At 31.8% G+C, this 19,085-nt stretch overlaps 1 protein-coding gene across 1 annotated transcript; it reads right to left on the bottom strand.

The window, feature by feature from the left end:
* Positions 1-7,041: 7,041 nt before the first annotated feature.
* LOC126889664 (ankyrin-3-like) lies at positions 7,042-14,248 on the bottom strand. Its single transcript, XM_050658173.1, has 2 exons — positions 14,107-14,248; positions 7,042-9,042 (listed from the first exon to the last, which is right to left on the bottom strand). The coding sequence occupies exon 2, from the start codon at positions 9,028-9,030 to the stop codon at positions 7,453-7,455; it is 1,578 nt and encodes a 525-aa protein (XP_050514130.1). The 5' UTR covers positions 9,031-9,042; positions 14,107-14,248; the 3' UTR covers positions 7,042-7,452.
* Positions 14,249-19,085: the final 4,837 nt, after the last annotated feature.

Raw genomic sequence — 19,085 nt, 5'->3', positions numbered from 1 at the left:
GCAAATATTCCTCGTGCGCCCCTATTCCCAGACTTATTCTCCACCCCCCCCCCCAACCTCCTACAAAACTAAAATATTAAAAAGTTATTATTCAAAAAATTCATTGAAAGTAAAATTAAGGGGCTATCCTAGTGTAAAAGTACGAAATTCACATACTTTTTTTTTTAATTTCTAAAATAAAAAGAACTGTACCAATTGTTTTGAAAATTTGCATGAGCATTACACCGTGAAAATAAAAACATAGCACTACTGCAGTGATTGGGACTAATAGAGACCCTGAAACATAACATTTCAAAGTTATTATTGAAATATAAGTTATTTTCTATACCATCAACTAGGGGTATTTGAGCGGATAAAAAATGTCAATTTGGCGGTTTCTGAAACTGCAAATGTTTTAGCTAATTTTAAAAAAAAATTTCAACACTTCGTCATTTTCCCAAATTTTAATATTTTTCAAAAATCATAGTTGATGCTATAGGAAATAAGTTATGTTTTTTATTTTCACGGTGCCAGTATCTGGCGCATAAATCGTTTAATTTTTAATATTTTTTAATGAAAATTGTTTTACTTCTTTTTATAGTACATGCTTATGCCAATTTTCAAAACAATTGGCACAGTAATTTTTATATTAGAAATTCCCAAAAAAAGTACTTATATGAATTTCGTACTTTTACACTAGGATAGCCCTTTAAGTTACTGAACATTTCCAAATACCAATAATATACCTGAAGTAAGGATCACATTATATACTTACAATTAATTAATGTACTTTTTAGGACGATAAAATATACACTACTTACTTTACTCAACATTTTTTATTTATTTAGTGCCCTATAAAATATAGTATACATGATATCGCAAACAACAATATAATGTTTATGTTCCGTTTCTCAAACTTTGATTAATTTTACTAGATGATGCATTCTTACAGTCAAACCTACCTACAGCTCATAGAAACAACACTGTACGATTCCTATTCCCTGACAAAGCCCCTGCGGCTCTTTGTTTCTAGGAACAGTCTTGCTAACTTTTCTACATCTAAAGACCGAGCTCTTTCATGTTCAATACTAATTACTAATTACACTAAGATCACACAGTCTAGTATTGGACATAGAGTTCCTTAAGTAGTTCTTTATTATTTTTAGTTTAGAAAAAGATCTTTCACTACTTGCCACAGTTACGGGTAATGTAAGAAACATTATTAATGCTGTACTTACCTTTGGGACACTTGATGCAATAAATTTCCTAATCAATAAATTATTCCTAATCAATAGATAATCAGCCAAGTTGCTGTTTTTGCTTATTTTATTACTTTTGATATCGTCTTTGACTACATTTCGAAAGCAAATTACTTCATTGGTCAAAGCATGAGTCACATCAGATTCATATTTTTTACAAAACTCAGAGGCTGACTTTACAAGTTGTTCGTCAGAAAAATATAATAAATTATCTGGGTTTAAAAAACTGAACGGATCAGTTATACATACCATAGATTTAAACCTTTCGTTTAACTGTGAAATAAGAATATCAACAGCTCTCAAAAATACCTTAACTTTAAAGCAATGCACAGGATCACTAAACTCATAGTCACTAGAAAGTTCGTCAAAAAAAGTCTTTACTTTTCTTTTGCGTTTGGAGGTCATTGTCAGTTTTTGGCGCCCCCTAAGGCCTGCGCCCCAATGCACCGCATTGGTTGCATTGGCGTTAGTGACGCCACTGACTACACGTAATTTGCCGTGTAAAGACAGAAAAAGTAGGGATACCCGTAAAATATTTGCGAATTATGTACCCATAGCCTTAAATCTACTATCATTTTCAATATCTCGGGATCTACTCAATAGATTTTAATTCTTCTTTAATTTGTATGTACTTTTTATGTACATTACAAATATGCAATTTGTATAGAGGAAAGTAACCAAATATGGAATAGTGCCCTAATATGGAATTCCTTGATTTCTCCGAAAATATAAGTTGGAAGCGCACTACAAGACCATCCTCTATTTCAGTCGCTCTCTTTATTATCGTATTCACACCTCTGTGTCAGATGCGCCAACGATACGTGTCTGACAGGCGCGTTTTGTTTTATGGTCTCGCAGAAAATTTCAAAGGTAAATGTATTCAACGGGTATTATTGGTTATTACGCATAAATACATACTTGTTGTGCTATTTCGTATATCAATAGTACCTTTATTTTGATATTTTATGACCTTCTGTAATTAAAACATTACGACTTAAAAAAATGTTGATGCTAGTTTGAACTAATGTACAAATCCAAATATGGACAGTTGTTGGTGCCTAATTATGGAATACTGAATTAAGTGTAAGTGGGCTCATTATGATTGTGCTGGTCCAGAGTTTCATACAGGGATCTGTGATGTCTGCAAGTGAATTAAGCTACTTCTTTCATTTTTCACAATTTTCTTATTTAAATGTATTAGATCACAGATGTTTATGTCTATTGTTGTTATTGATATGTTGGTTTATGCCTATATTCCATATATGGGTACCTATTCCATATTTGGTTACTCATTTGGTATTTTGTTTTTTTGTTCGATTTTTTTTTTTTGTTAATTAGGATATTTAATAGAAGGCTTTTAATTACTATATAAAAATGTATCACTGATGTGTCAAAACATTAAATTGTTTTCATTTCTATAAAGGTATTATTTTATATCCCCAAAACAAAATGGTATTCCATAATTGGCGACTTTCCTCTACACATTTATTAATTAATAAAGAGTCTAATTTGTTTAAACAATTTGTGAAAAAATAATTTTTTCCCAAAAATCCATGTTTTTAGTCATACTGTCATTACTAATCACAGAAAAAGTTAAGGTATACTATAAATAAATTAGTTTCAATAAATAATTATCTAATAAAAATAATTTATTTATTAAATTTTCCTTTAACTTTTTCTATGATCATTAATGATACTATGATCTAAAAAATAGATTTTTGGAAAAAAATTATTTTTTCAAGAATTGTTTAAACAAATTCGACTGTTTATTAATTAATAAGTTTATAAAGAAATCGCATATTTGTAATGGCAAATTAAAGAACGTAAAAACTACGAATTTACCGATTTCGCCCCCCTCTCCCTTCCAAACCCGACGCTCAAAATGGTGTGACTTTTTTCTGAACATTATGTGGACCATATAGAACAATTTGGTGTTGGAGGTTGGAGGATAACTTTCACTTTGGATGTCTGGGTTTGGGTCTAGTTATACCATACTATTGCTAGAAATAGTTACAAAAATATGATACTGCAAACTAAAGTAGAGGAAGTAATTTTTTCATCCTGTATTGATATAGAGAAAATAATATTCCGATAATACAATAAGCAGACAAATTACATGTTGTTCTGAAGCTATTTTCTTGTGGCATTTTTACAATTTTAACTATTTATAATGGGAAATAAGCCACAATATTATTAAAAAATGATTTATTTATTTTTTTGTGATGGATATTCTTGAGTTGGGGTTGATTTAATGTAATCGAATGAACTATCTTTCAGTAAAGTCGTCCCAGGAACGCAACTCATAAATATTGGCAATATCATTTTAAAGTCTTCTACTTTAAAATTTATCATATGTATCTGAATTGCCGATATAAATGAGTCAAATTAAATAAATTATTAGAAGAATTTTTTTACTAAGCAGCAACACTTTTATTTATGTTAGTGGTATTTTGTATTTTGACAACGGCACCCGATTTGGGCGTCGAAACGTTAATAAAAATCATTTTTTAATAATATTGTGGCTTATTTCCCATTATAAATAGTTAAAAAAAAGACAAATTACAGACGTATCAAGAGATTGAAAAAAATGTAACTACTGTCCTTAACAAAAACATTTCTAATTCAAGTCGATTATTCAACAAGTAAGTTGATTGTCCAAGAATATGTAATAAACTTTACTACTTATCAACTATAGCGTGAGACAAGGACCCGTTGTTCGAACGCTAATCAAAAATGATCATTATCAAATATTTAATTATTGTCACCAATTGTCAATGTCAACTTTGTTTGGGTTGCTGAAAACATATCACTAAAATGATCACTATCAAATATTTAATTACTGTCACAACTGTCAATGTCAACTTTGGTTGGGTTGCTGAAAACCTAATTGATTATAATTATGAGATTAGTTAATCAATTAACATAACAATTATTAACATAATTATTGATTAACTAATTTCATAATTGTAATCAATAATTATGTTTTCAGCAACCCAATCAAAGTTGACATTGACAGTTGTGACAGTAATGAAATAATTGATAATGATCATTTTTGATTAGCGTTCGAACAACCGGCCCTTAGTCTTTTTGCTGATGCATAGTACCCAGCAACAAAATTCATCAGTATTATTTCGTGATCTTTGAAAGCGGGGTGCTTATACAGTTTGCGATAAAAAATTGTTGTTTCTTTTGTCTGTGTTAAAAGAACTGTTACTGCACTCAATCAGCCACAATAAGAATAAATCTTGGAGATGAACCACGGAAGCGATCCAGATTCTGCGAAGCGTTAGACAAGGATGTATAATTTCACCTATACAGTATAGCCCGAAATAAACAGCACTGAAACTGAAACATAGGTTTCTCTTTATGCACGCTGTCATACCCAAATTAACTTGTATAGACCTGCCAGGTAATTTTTAACAATCATTAATTATTAATAATTGTTAAGAATTTGTTGTATATCTGTTAGTGTTAAGTTAGTTACAAATGGAAATGATAGGTAACACTTGGCAGGACTGACTGTCAAGACTAACTGTGAAGTCAGTTATTCAAGCTAGTGGTTAGGGAACATACATTGTATCCGACTAGGCTGTATAAAGTTAATTGTGGCACTGTATGGGTAATATACATTTAATAAACTTGTTTAACCGAATCCACGTTTAATAATCATTCTATCAAGTATCATATTTAACAGATTTCATCCTCGACACCTAATGGTATAAGAGGCAATCGATTATGTATGTATGTATGTTAAGAATTACTTGGCAGGTCTACACAAGTTAATTTGGGTATGACAGGTGCAGAAAGAGAAACCTATGTTTCAGTTTCAGTACTGTTTATTTCGGGCTGTACTGTGTTATTTAACCTATATTCAGAGGAAAGATTTAGTCAAGCCTTGGAAAAGTGCTAACATGGAATATGTACTTTTAAATGGAAAACGCCTAAACAACATCCGCTATGCAGACGACACCGATACTTTTGCAGACAGTTTGAACAGTTTACAGCAAGTAATAAACAAAGTACATGAAGTAAGTGAAAGATTTGGACTACAAGTAAACATATTAAAAACTAAATATGGTTATCACCAATAATAACATTAGAGACGTCCAACTGCTTATCAAGAATACACCAGTGGACCGAGTAAAACAGTATGGCTATCTCGGAACAATAGTAAACGAACAATGAGATCATTCACAAGAAGTTAAATGTAGAATAGAGAGGGTTAGTAGTGCATTCAACAACATGACCAAACTCTTTAAAAGCCACAGCCTGGATATAAAAGTAAGGCTCCTACAATATTACACTACGAAGTTAAATCCTGGACACTCACTGAAGCGATGGAGAAAAAACTTGAAGCCTTCGAGATGTGGCTATACAAGCGAATCTTAAGGATATCATGGACGGACAAGGTAACTAACGAAACCGTACTACGAAGAATGGAGAAAGAAAGAGAGGTGATGCATACGATTAAAAGGAGAAAGTTTGAATATCTCGTACACATAATGCGGAAAAGCATAGAACGCTATAAAACCGATTTAGTAATATACAGTATGTCCCTGTAAGTTGTATCCATATGGAAAACTTTTTTATTATTAATTTTACGAAAAAAAGTTATTCTTCATAAGAAGCTCTGCATGGTCCAAAACCTAAGATTTAACCATCAAATATCAAATTTTTTGAATATTATACGAGGTATGTCAAAAAGTTTGAATTTCACTCAAGAGTAAAGTAGCTTTATTTTTATATTGAAAATTGCTATTATGAAAAGTTGTTTGGATTTAAAAACTATAGTCTAGTATGCAATTACATCCTTCTAATTGAAACATTTTTTTTTTTTTGGAAAATAATGGATAACTAACATTATTTTCAGTTATTTCAATTCAGATAACTCTTTTATTATTAATTTTACAAAAAAAAGTGATTCTTAATAAAAAGTTCTGCATGGTCTGAAACCTAAAATACAACCATCTTATGTCAAATTTTATCATTTTTATACGAGGTATGTCAAAAAATATGAATTTCGCTCAAGAGTAAAATACGTTTATTTTTCACAATATCGAAAATTGTTGTTATGAAAAGTTATTTAGAATTAAAAACTATGTTTCAGTATGTAATTATATCCTTCTAATTGAAATATTCTGAACTATAAAGGTACTTTACTTTTGATCTAAATTTATGTTTTTTGACATACCTCGTATAAAATTGATAAAATTTGATATAGGATGGTTGTATTTTAGGTTTTAGACCATCCAGAACTTTTTATTAAGAATCACTTTTTTCCGTAAAATTAATAATAAAAGAGTTATTAGAATTGAAATAACTGAAAATAATGTTAGTTATCCATAATTTTTCAAAAAAAAATTTCAATTAGAAGGATGTAATTGCATACTAGACTATAGTTTTTAAATCCAAACAACTTTTCATAATAGCAATTTTCAATATTGTGAAAAATAAAGCTACTTTACTCTTGAGTGAAATTCAAACTTTTTGACATACCTCTTATAATATTCAAAAAATTTGATATTTGTTGGTTAAATCTTAGGTCTTGGACCAGGCAGAGCTTTTATAAAGAATAACTTTTTTCGAAAAATTAATAATAAAAAAGTTCTCCATATGGATACAACTTACAGGGACATACTGTACATAATTGTATTAAGTTTATCTTTTTTATATCAAAATATAAACAGTATTGGTTATTAATTTCTGAGTGTGTTGTAGCGAATCAAATAATTAAAATATGTAACAAGTAACTTTCTTTATTTAATATAACTTTTACAATAAATCAGAAAATGTTTCCCAAAAATACAAAAGGTATAGGATATTGGTATAAAAAGGATACAAAAAGGTATAATAGATATAAAAATATTTTGTTGAAAAACATGTGTAAGAAAAGACGAATCTGTATATTAAAATGTTGATCGAATTTATTCAATTTGGCATACTATGAATATTACGAATATAAGCATATAATACTTGAATATTATGCGCTATACTCTATACTATACACAATGTGGATTGCTGAAAAATTTCATTAATAGCAAAAAAGGGGACCGATTGATATAAACGAATATCATGATGAATCAACCTATGATAGTTACACTAATAAAAAAATGAAATAAGTTCCTACATAAAGTGCTACCGATGAGCAACGCTTTTAAAAGTATAAAGCACTCGAAGAGGAAGCAAAATAAGGCATGACTAAAAAAATTAGACTTTAGACTTTTACCGATTCAATGAGACTAGAAAGATCCTTATTGTTTAGCATTTGTAAGATGTTTATTTTACACTCCAATATAAGGTTTGGAACAATGATATCCATTGCAGTACCAGCTTTTTCTAGTAACAGTAGTCTTTCCATACCGTTATGTACTTCATCTAAGATCATTGGCAAAAGGCTGGAGTAAATCGGATATTTGTCAATATACTGTGTAACATTGTTCAGTTCTTCTTGTAATTCGTGATTGCGTAAAAAAATTAATAATTTATTTTTATTGCGTAAGGCTTGTAAAAAGGTATATAAAGACACTGTGGTATTTTTTATCAAACAGGTTTTCATTTGTTCGATTTCTTCTTGGCACTTCTGTTTAAATTCATCTATACTTGCTCCACATGGAAATTTATCAAACTTTGACACTTCTATATATTTGTAAAATAATAACATATGTTTTACTAATAGCTCCGTACAACATTTTATTCTATCGCTTTCCAGCTCCCGTACATCATCAATAAAATTTTCATACAAAAAATCTAATGGTCTTTGACCATTTTTATCTACTGCCATTACATCAGCTCCATTATTTAATAAAACTTGTATAACATCAAAGTACATAAACGTTGAAGCCATATGTAAGGCTGTAAAAGAATTCATTTTACTCTCGGTATTTGCTCCGTTTTGAAGTAAAAACTCAACCATTTGTGGTTTGCCACATTCAACAGCCTCATGCAACAAAGAGTAGCCACGTACTGTTTGAAAATCAGCACTAATGCCCATTTTGAAGAAATATTCCAGCATTTCCTTTTGATTGTACTGAACTGCTAAGTGCATTGGGCTGTTGCCACTAACACCTCTTTCAAGATAAGATCTTGCCCCGCTTTCTATAAGACGCCTTGCTGCGCTAAGGTTTCCCTGCCTAACACATATTTGTAGAGGTGTTTCTCCATCGCCCCTTTTAGCATCGAGGTTAGAACCTTTCCTTATCAATATATTGATAATATCTTCAAGATTTTTCAGACATGCAAAGTGCAAGGCTGTATTTCCAGACACATCTGCTGTATTAACATCGGCATTGTATTGGCCTAAATACTCAACAATTTCTGTGTGACTTGCGGTGACAGCATACATTAAAGGCGTCCGAAGGTCCCTACGACATGTAGTATTAACATGATACAATTTATTTTCTATAAAATATTTAACTATATTAAAACAGCCTCCTTCTGCTGCTATATGTATTGGTAGTAATCCATTTATACATTTGGTTTCTAAAGATGCACCATATGCGATCAATAAGGTTAACACATCAAGACGACCACACCAGGCTGCTAGGTGTAGAAGCGGAGGTACATATTGAACAAATCGATTTTCATAGGTGTTAACATTGGCATTAACATTGGCATTTCTTTTAAGTAAGAGTTCTACTGTCTCTAAATTTCCCCTATATACAGCTGTGAATAACGGTGAAAATCCTGCCGGTTCTATATAACTTATGACCACACCTTTGTCTAGTAATATGGCAACTTCGGCACAGTCATCATCTTCTATTGCTAACATCAACAGCGATTCACTGCTATCCATTTAACTGCTTGCCTGAAAATAGTTAGAAAACATTATTGAGAGCCCAGACGTAACAAAAACATCTAAACAGTTGAGATCCATGTACAGGTTTCGAAATCTGGGGATAATTTCAGGGTATATTAAACTGGAAAAGTAGACACGAAAAGGATTAAAGGACCCCTCAACACTTCTTATAGAAAAGTGGTCCCGGTCAAATTTAACGAAAGTGAGGTCAATAATACTTCTCGATGTGTAGATTAAAAAAGTCCATGGGACCTGGGTCTGAATAACTAGTAGGACTGGATCCCGCGTACGAAAAAAAGTTGATTAATAGCAAGCTGAAAATTTGTTAATAGCTTAACGATGTCTAGTCGGATAAACTTTGATGTACGGGAACACTGGAACATGGGAAGTTTTAATTGTGGAAGAGTTTAAAAATTTGGAACGTCAGATTATGAAAACGTCTCATGTATTTTGTCGGACAGAACTCCAATTGATTTGTTACCCTTTCATTAAACTCTCATGAAAAAATCAGACTGCTATTACTAACCAACATGATTCCTGTCAGTTGACATGTTCTTCGTGTTCATATTAAATATGAGTATGAGTATTATATCCAACCATTTAAGAAAGAGATGAAATGACAAATCATATTTCATTCTTATTTGCTTAAAAAATACAGATAGTAAAGTTTATAATGATTAAAAATAAAAATTTTATTTGCAATAGGCAAAGACTACGTTACATCTTCAAGAGCTACGTATAGTATAACCGTAGCAGATTTGTCGCTAGATGGCGCATAACTTTCAGCACTTGAGTTGTTTCGAAGACAGTTTAAAGGATTGTTGATACATCGTTGATACTATGAGTATTAATTCGTTTGTTATTAAGCATCAATTGCGTACTTTGTACTTTGTACAATACAATTTATTTCAAAATATTTCTAAACTATACTAGTACGTTCTTTAAAGGTAAAATATTGCAAAACCTCTAAATTTTAAACAACCCCTTCGATTGACATGAAATTTGGCATAGACATAGCTAACAAGTCAAAGAAAAAAAGTGATATTATGCCGATGTGTGCTTTTGCCCTACGGGTGAGTTTCACCCCCTTTTGGGGGTGAAAAATATATGTTCGGAATACGAATAAGTCCCGAAATGGGACTATTTGCATATAAGATATTTTCTTCATAAGTTTTTTACTCGCGTATGTATTGATTATATGATCTGTAAGTTTTATCGGTTCAAAGTCCTTATTTTTGAAAGAGCTGTAAGTAGTTAAAAGGGCTTGAACGAGTCACTTATCACGAGTGTATGCAAATTTAGAAACACCGAATCTTAACCAATTTTTGTCTTACAGAAAAACAAAAAAATAGAAAATATTCAGAAAAATAAGACCGACTTTTTTATTGTTTAAGATTTTTGGTATCTCTAACAATATTTAAGTTATTTAAAAAAAAAAGAATTATTTTCAAAATTAAAATTTTTAAAAATTTTACTTTAAAACCACATTTTTTTCAAAAATAAGCACTTTGAATCGATGAAACTTACAGATCGTATAAAAACAACATAAGTAAAGTAACCTGTGAAGCGGTAACAATTAATTTCATTTAAATTACTAATTGGGGGGTGATCTTCCTGATTTTTTTTGTCAAAACAAAAGAGACCAACTTTATTTTCAGCGTAACCTGCTTACATTTGACGCTAGAAATTTTTTTTATAAAAACAGAAATAAAGCTTTTTTAAACATTTTAAGAAAGTTGTAATGTGTTTTCCCCAAGAATGCTTCATTATTTGGATATTTCACATTGAATTATTCTATTTGGAATTTTTCGAATATGAACCTATTTTTCATTATCTATAACTCTGCTTTTGCTAGGTATAGAGACCTAATATATACACAATTTTTTTCACTTTTTTATAGGCTATAGTTTTGTTAAGAATATTTTTGAAGTTATACTTCTTTACCGGCGATATGAGGGTGAATTTTTATATGTTAAAACCTATGATCCCGGCGCATGCGCATTATAACTTTGTTCTGATTGGATGTTCAAATGACATGTCAAAAATTGTTCAATATGGCGGCTGTGGTACAGCTGTAGTTTGATTATTTATGGTTGTTGCGTTTTAAAATTTGTGTGAAAAGGAACAACAAACAAAAGTTAGTTACCTAATAGGTATACTGCCTTTTTAAATAGTTTTCATATACCTATATTTTTGGACTTTTGGACTATTTTGGACAAGGAAAACTCATTCTAATTTGGTAAGTAGTTTTTATTATAATCATATTGTAATTATACATTTGGATTAGGTTGAAATACAGTAGAGCGTCGATTATCCGAACTAATTGGGGGACATAGGTGTTCGGAAAACCGATTTGTTCGGATAATCGAACTACAATATATTGATACATATTTATAGTCATACATATTTATCCACAAGTGAATAAAAGCCATATTTATATACCTACATATTTATTTATATCTTGATAATGACAACTAGCAACTAAACAAGAAAGTGCAGTCTTTGCAACAACATAATTATTTTTGGATACAATATTGAAGAAAATTGAAGATATTTTAAGCGTCAATTACTAACGCTTGCTCGGTATTCGAGTGCGGGACGCGGGAGTCGATAGTTCGAATAAGCGGTCGTTCGGTTGATCGATGTTCGGATAATCGACGCTCTACTGTACATTTATTTTCTCAAGAATGGGGATTTTAGAGAGAAATCCCAAATTAGGTCCGATTTTTATTTTTTGAATTATGATTTTTTGGCGTAGATTTATTTATCTAGTAGGTATGTAATGCTTTGATTTACATACTTAATTTGATTACCAACAAAAGTTCTACCAATCTTCATCTAATATATTGTTTTCTTACTGTTTTGTTATATTTTAATATTTTCTTCCACAAAATTTAAACTACATAATTTAATTATATTCAAAACAACTGTCAAACAGTAAGACGTTCAGTTACCCTATTTTTCCACATGACAAATAATGTGGAATTGGACGAGTGAGTCTAGGCTTCGATTACGAATCAAAGCGGCCCGAAAGTCACGGGTTCGATTCCCGATGCAAGTTTTTATTTTTTTATTTTTTTATGCATTTTATGATTGTAAGTATATTTGTTATATAATTTGTTTTTCAGAAAATGCGTATTTAAAATTTTTGCCAACAATTATTATCGTTCAGAAATCATTTTTTCTTTGTGGCATTTTTCAATGTGTTTGTGTGCGTTTTATTCTTTTATTTTTTAAATTTTTGGTATTGCCTTAAAAATCACATAATATGTAGTAGAAGTATAACTTCTTACGTGCGTACAAAGTACACACACATTCTTTTTTTTTTCGACAAAATGCTTACGTTTTGAGTTATTTGCGAAAAACTGTCTAAAAACGTGGTTATTTTGTTGAAAAATTAACATATTCACTTGCAAATAACTCGAAAAATATTGATTTGGTGAAAAAACTCTATAGAACAAAAGTTGCTTAAAATTAGTCATCCAAGCGGTTCTTTAAAAATTACCGCAAAAACCGTGAAAGAATGTACTATACCATTTGTTAGCAATTTTTGAATTAATTAATAATATTTATTAGTATAAAGTTCATCCTCTTATACCTCATCCTCCCTACAGGATGTCTCAAACTTAACATAAGAAAAACATTTTTTCTTTCTTTCAGGCGGTATAAGTTTAAAAAATTATATATTGCTGACATGCCTGAAACCGAATCCCGGAAGTTTGGATATGCTGACGACTGGACCCTTGCAACAAGCCACCAATCTTTAGAAACTACAGAAATCACTCTCACGAATGACTTATCCATCCTCAGCGAATACCTTAAGAAATGGAGACTACAGCCAAGTACTACAAAAACTGAAGTATCAGCTTTTCATCTAAACAACAAGCTGGCAAAGAGAGAATTGCGAGTGTATTTTAATAACAAGCTGTTAAAACACAATAAATACCCGAAATACCTTGGGGTTACTCTAGCTAGACAGAACGCTCACATTCAGAGAACACCTGACGAAAACAGCAGCAAAATTAAAAACACGCAACAATATAATACAGAAACTCTGCGGCACTACATGGGGGTCCACAGCATCAACATTAAGATCCTCTGCTCTTGGCCTGATATATCCGGTGGCAGAATACTGTGCTCCAGTGTGGCTAAATAGCAGGCATACCCACCTGGTCGACACCCAACTAAACCGTGCTATGCGTATGATAACAGGCACAATTAAGCCCACCCCTAAAATGTGGCTACTTACCCTTAGTAATATAGCACCACCCAACCTACGCCGCGAACATGCATTGGTTAAAGAATATAACAAGATAATGGACAGTCGCCAGCTTCTAGTCCACAACGACATCCCCGATATTCTTGGAAACCGTCTCCGATCCAGGTTACCCCCTCTACAATCTGCTCAAGCGCTGCAGCAATCCAACTTTGACTTAAATACCCGATGGAGAGAAGATTGGGAAAGTAGGACAGATCCGCATTACCATAGTCTACCGGACATTATAGGGAAATCTGGCGAATTTGAACGTCCCCGTAAGATTTGGGCAGCCCTTAATCGAATTCGAACAAACTGTGGAAGATGCGCCGACTCCCTCTACAGATGGGGTAAACTCCCCTCGCCTTCTTGTGACTGCGGCTCTGCAAGACAGACGATCAGTTACATTGTTCAGGACTGCCCACGCAGAGCATACACAGGCGACCCTATAGACTTTGTAATGGCAACCGAAGGGTCAATCAAATATATAAAAAAATTGGACATCTGTTTGTGATGCATTGTATAATGCATAAATCTAAATGTATTCTGTGATGTACTTAAGTCATACGTTAAATAAAAAAATAAAAGTTCAAAAAAGAAGTTTGAGTAAACCTTTGCCCAACTGTATAAATTCCAAATAAAAATCTAAAATAATAAAAAAATGAGCGGAATGCGTTAATCTGTTCACGAAAAAATCAACTATGAAAATAACCAAACTTTTTAGGTGATGCATAACTTTTGAAACTAGGTATGTGTATTTTTAATATTATGTAGTTAATAAAGTAGAGACTAGAGTAAAACTTCACTTGTCTACTTACCAAGATTAATTAATTATATTATTCAAACACAAAAACAATGTGGTTTATTCACTTTTTAATACATTTCATAATGTAAGAAGTAAATCACATCCCATGATACTGTGATTTAACAGGATGATAAGACATACTAACGAGAGGGGAGATTGAAGTCGTGACGTAGTTGAATGGAATCAAGTTGGTTTAGTTTGAATGGTTTGCGGTTTAACTAAGTTTATTTTATATTTTTCTGTGTAAAAGGTATGGGAAGAATTTAATTGTAATTTAATTTAACTTGCAGTATAATATTGCAAAACCTCCGAATTTTGAATAACCGCTTGGATTGACATGAAATTTGGTATTGGGACCGTGCTACTTCGGAAAAGCGATACCTGGTTTCATAGCTCAGCAACCTTTTTCGCACTTTTAATTATATTGGCCAATCATATTGGTCCTGGTTACTGGACAATTGCCAAGGCCATAGCCCAAAAAAAATATAAGAAGAAAAAGTAATATTAAGGTTATGTTATTAAAAGGTAAACAATTGTATGTAGTAAATAAAATTAATTATAATGCACTACTACAAGCAAAATACAATTAATTTTTACTTTTATATAATAATAATTATTGCATATCATATCAATATTGTGGAGCAACATATAACTTTTCTTCTTCATTGACAGTAGATATGAAATATACGTCAATTTGACAATTTCAATTGACAATAAATTATTTAAGAAAGTTGCAAGATTTCTCCACTATTCGCGCACGATCGTTTCTCGTATCCCCTCCAAGTACTTGCACACGGCGAATACAAATAGCTAACACGTGTCAAAGAAAAAAGTGCTATTGTGCCGATGTGTGTTATTGCCCTGGGGGTGAGTCTCACCCCTTCTTGGGGGTGAAAAAATATACGTTCAAAACAAGTCCGGAAATTGGATAAGCTTACTAATTCTAAACAATTTTTGTACTCTATACTAAATTTACCATCAAGATGCAGTAGAAATAAACAAACGAAGACACGTTAAATGCTACTAGGAGCACTGCCGAATCATAATTTACAATGTATATATTACCGGACAAACCCGATTTCAGGACAAACTAGTTTATCCTCATATTAATACGGACACTGCAGAACCCACTACTAGTACGGCCTAGTATTATAGTATACATTACCATGTATACCTCCATTATAGATTATAGTATACCTCCAAGCCCAAAATAAAGAGATAAACTGAATAAAATACTCTTAGTGCAGTCACTGAAGGTTTTCACCTCCGATTTCGTTGAACCTCCATCGATTCTCATGAAAATTGGTGAGTAATTAGAGAATACCTCAAGGAACAAAGGTGAGATGATGCCAACTTGCGCTTTTACTCTGGAGGTGGATGCCACCCCTTCTCGGGGATGAAAATTATTTTATTAAAAATAATACCATAAGTCGATAGAGGGACAAATTATAAGCAAAATTTGTTATACAAGTTAATAAAATAAATCAACACTTTTTGAGTTATTAAAGACCAAAGATTTTATTTTTTCGTAAAAAAATGCATGTTTTAAATCGGTTTTTCAGGTATAAATCAAAAACTATAAGCTTTTACAAAAAAGTTATTATTACTGAAATTGAAGATAATGAAAAATTGAATACATTCCTCGTATAAAGAACTAAACTAATGTTAATTTAAAGTGAGTTATTGGCAACTGAATGAGTATTTTATTCGACGAGTACTCAAATCTAAATATTCAAGCTTTAATAACGGGAAAACCATGCAATGTATAAAATATTCCTGCTAAACATTTGCCAAAGTACTTCGGAATACCTATCAAATGAGCTTCAGAACACGGTAATTTCGTCAAAATTAAGCAAGTAATAATGAAAATAAAAGAACCGTTTCGAATTTTTTAAGAAAAAGTGAAAAATAAAACATACGCCATCTCCACAAAAATTAAAATTTATAGTAATCCTTACAAGAACTTCTTTATATTAGCAACAGTAATGTGTTAGATAATTTTGACCGGTTTAGAATAAATATTTTTGAAAAAATGATATAATTTAAAAAAATCATAATTTTTAAAATTATTGTAATTCTCATATTCTTTTGATAATAACTCCAAAAATACTCAATATACGTAAAAAATTATATATAACCAAATTTATTTTTTCTGTGCCAAATATTTCACCTGTTTTACTCTTTCCATAGTCTTAAAAATACCCGAGATAGAAACGTTTAAATCTTAAATTTTGCTGTGGGAACCATGCAACCGGGGTCATTTAAAACTTTTATTTTTAAAAAAGTAAGGGGTTTAAAGGATTAGATTTAACGTGCTTAAATAGAACTTGGAATTAACTTTTAAACAGTGTTTAGATAAACCTGATATCATAAACAGGAACGGAGTTATTAAAAAAAAACAATAACATTTTTTGGAAAAATTTTTAAAAGATAAATTTTGAAAAAAAATTGGAGCATAAATTTTAATGCTATTCTTGTTCTCATGATCTTTTTCAGTGCGTCATTAATTATGACGTCATATACTGTATTGGGTGTGTCGAGACTTATTTCATGTAATTATTGACGAATCTGACAGATGCTAGAATCGTACTTATCCATAGGTGAAAAGCTGGTGGAATTAAACTAATTAGTAATTTAATATATTTGATTTTTACACAATATGTTCACATATAGGTATTTTTTATAAAGGGGAATAAAATTAAAAAGTAAACAATATTGTTAATTAAATTTATAAATATGGAAACATTAAAAAATGACACAAAACTATCCATTAATTGTGTTTTTATCTCCTTCTCTAGGTGCTGTCTCCGCTTCAAAAGTTGGCAGTCATCAGAGCCATATTTATTTCTGAAACCGCGGCTCTAATTAATTCATTGTTATTATACCCAAACCAGTTCCTAAGGTTCTTCAGCCATGAGTTACGTCTCCTTACTATAGATCTTTTTCTTGCATAATGACCTGGAGTATTAGATATACATCTCTCATCACATGTCCCATATATCTCAGTTTTTTTCTTATTTGTTAGTTCTTCTCGTTCCTTATGCGTAAGTCTCATTACCTCCACGTTGGCTATTCTATCTACTCATGAGATATTTAGCACTCATCGGTACATCTCAAATGTCTCTAGTCTCCTCACGCCAATGACTAACTTTAAATGAAATAGCAAATGAATACCAAATTAAGCACAATAAACTGATAATAGATGGACAAGAGTGGAAATGGAACAAGAACAAGAATCAGTTGGGGGTTTTCCAAAACGTTTCAAAAAACTAGCAACTGATGAGAGAATACAAGACAATACTTATTTGGCAACGGGCGAGGCAAATAAAAAGAAAATGGTTGCAGATAAATTGATGTATCACAAAAAAGAAATAAATAAGAGCAGACAAGGAAACAAAAATAAAAGACGAAAGCAAAAAAATAAAAAACATAAAGAACTGAAAATAAGCACATGGAATATAAGAACGATATTGGCACCAGGCAAAATGCTGGAAATAAGCAAAGAACTAGCAAAGTATAAAGGATCCCCCAAACCAACGCGAAACTTTCGCAACCGCAACCTACGCGGAATCGCGGCGAATCGATAGGCACGGCGGATTATGAACGTGTTCAGACCACTTTGCACGGAATCCGCAACGGTCGCGGCAGAACAGCGTTCCTTTCATGAAACGCTGCATGCACGGTTTTTTCCGCTACCGTTGTAGTTTCGCGTGTTTTAAAATGGTTGTTACAGAAAAACTCATTGAAATTATTAAACAATATCCTATAATATATGATTTAACGGACGAAGATTATAAAAATATAAGAAAAAAGGATAAAGTCTGGAATAGTATAGGGTCAGAATTAGGAGAAAATGATAAGTTTTCATTATATATTATAATATGTATTATTATTAATTTGCGTGCATAGAGATTACGCCCACTTAAAAATTTGGTCATTTTTGATGTCTTGTATTTCCTAAACCTGTTGGCCGATTTAAAAATATAATTTGTTCACATTTGTATGGCGAATAGTCGCGTCGGCTTTCGCGTCAATATGGGGAACCCTTGTCCGCTACCGCTCCGCCTGCGAATGTTCCGCTACGGAAAATTCGCATCGCAAAACTTTCGCGTCGGTTTGGGGGATCCTTAAAATAGATATTGCTGCACTGCAAGAGATACGGTGGGAGGGACAAGGACAGATTGATAAACAAGACTTTACAATATTATACTCAGGAGGAAAGAAGCAAGGACAAAAAGGAGTGGTATTCATGATTCTAGGACAACTAAGAGAAAAAGTCATAAACTTTAAACCGATATGTGAAAGAATTGCGTATGTAAGAATAGATAATAAACCATTCAATATATCACTATTAAACCTATACGAACCTACAGAAACAAGCAATACAGGCGATAAAGACAATTTTTATGATAAGATAGAAGAAGAGGTGGAAAAAAATACCCAAAGAAGATGTTATAATTATACTAGGAGACCTCAATGCCCAGATTGGAAAAGAGGATTTTTTACAGCAAATTGCAGGAAAACACACCGTACACAAAAACACTAATGATAATGGTTTAAGACTATGTAACCTAGCAACAAGAACAAACATGATAATAAGCTCAACAAAATTTGAACACCCTAAAATGCATAACGTAACATGGAGGTCACCTGATCAGAAAACGTATAGCCAAATTGATCACATACCTACTAATAAACAAAAGAAAACAATCTTCAATGAAGGACGTGAGAACATTCAGAGGTGCGTGTGCGGATTCAGACCACTATATGGTCACCATAAGACAAAAAGTTAAAATCCAAACGAAACCGAAAAATCAACAGAAAAAATGGAATGTCAATGAATTGCAGAATGCAGATATTAGAAAAAAATATGAAGAAGAAGTAACAATTCAAATAAGAGAGAAATATAAAGCAGGGGACATCAAATCAGAATGGGACATGATCAAAAAGTCAATAGAAGAAGCTGCAAAGAAGCAGGTAGGCAAACAACAG

This window comes from Diabrotica virgifera, chromosome 8 (assembly GCF_917563875.1).
Source record: "Diabrotica virgifera virgifera chromosome 8, PGI_DIABVI_V3a".
In the NCBI taxonomy this organism is placed as follows: Eukaryota; Metazoa; Arthropoda; class Insecta; order Coleoptera; family Chrysomelidae; genus Diabrotica; species Diabrotica virgifera.
Note: the sequence above shows the minus strand (reverse complement) of the source record. Positions and strands in the feature narration are given on the sequence as shown.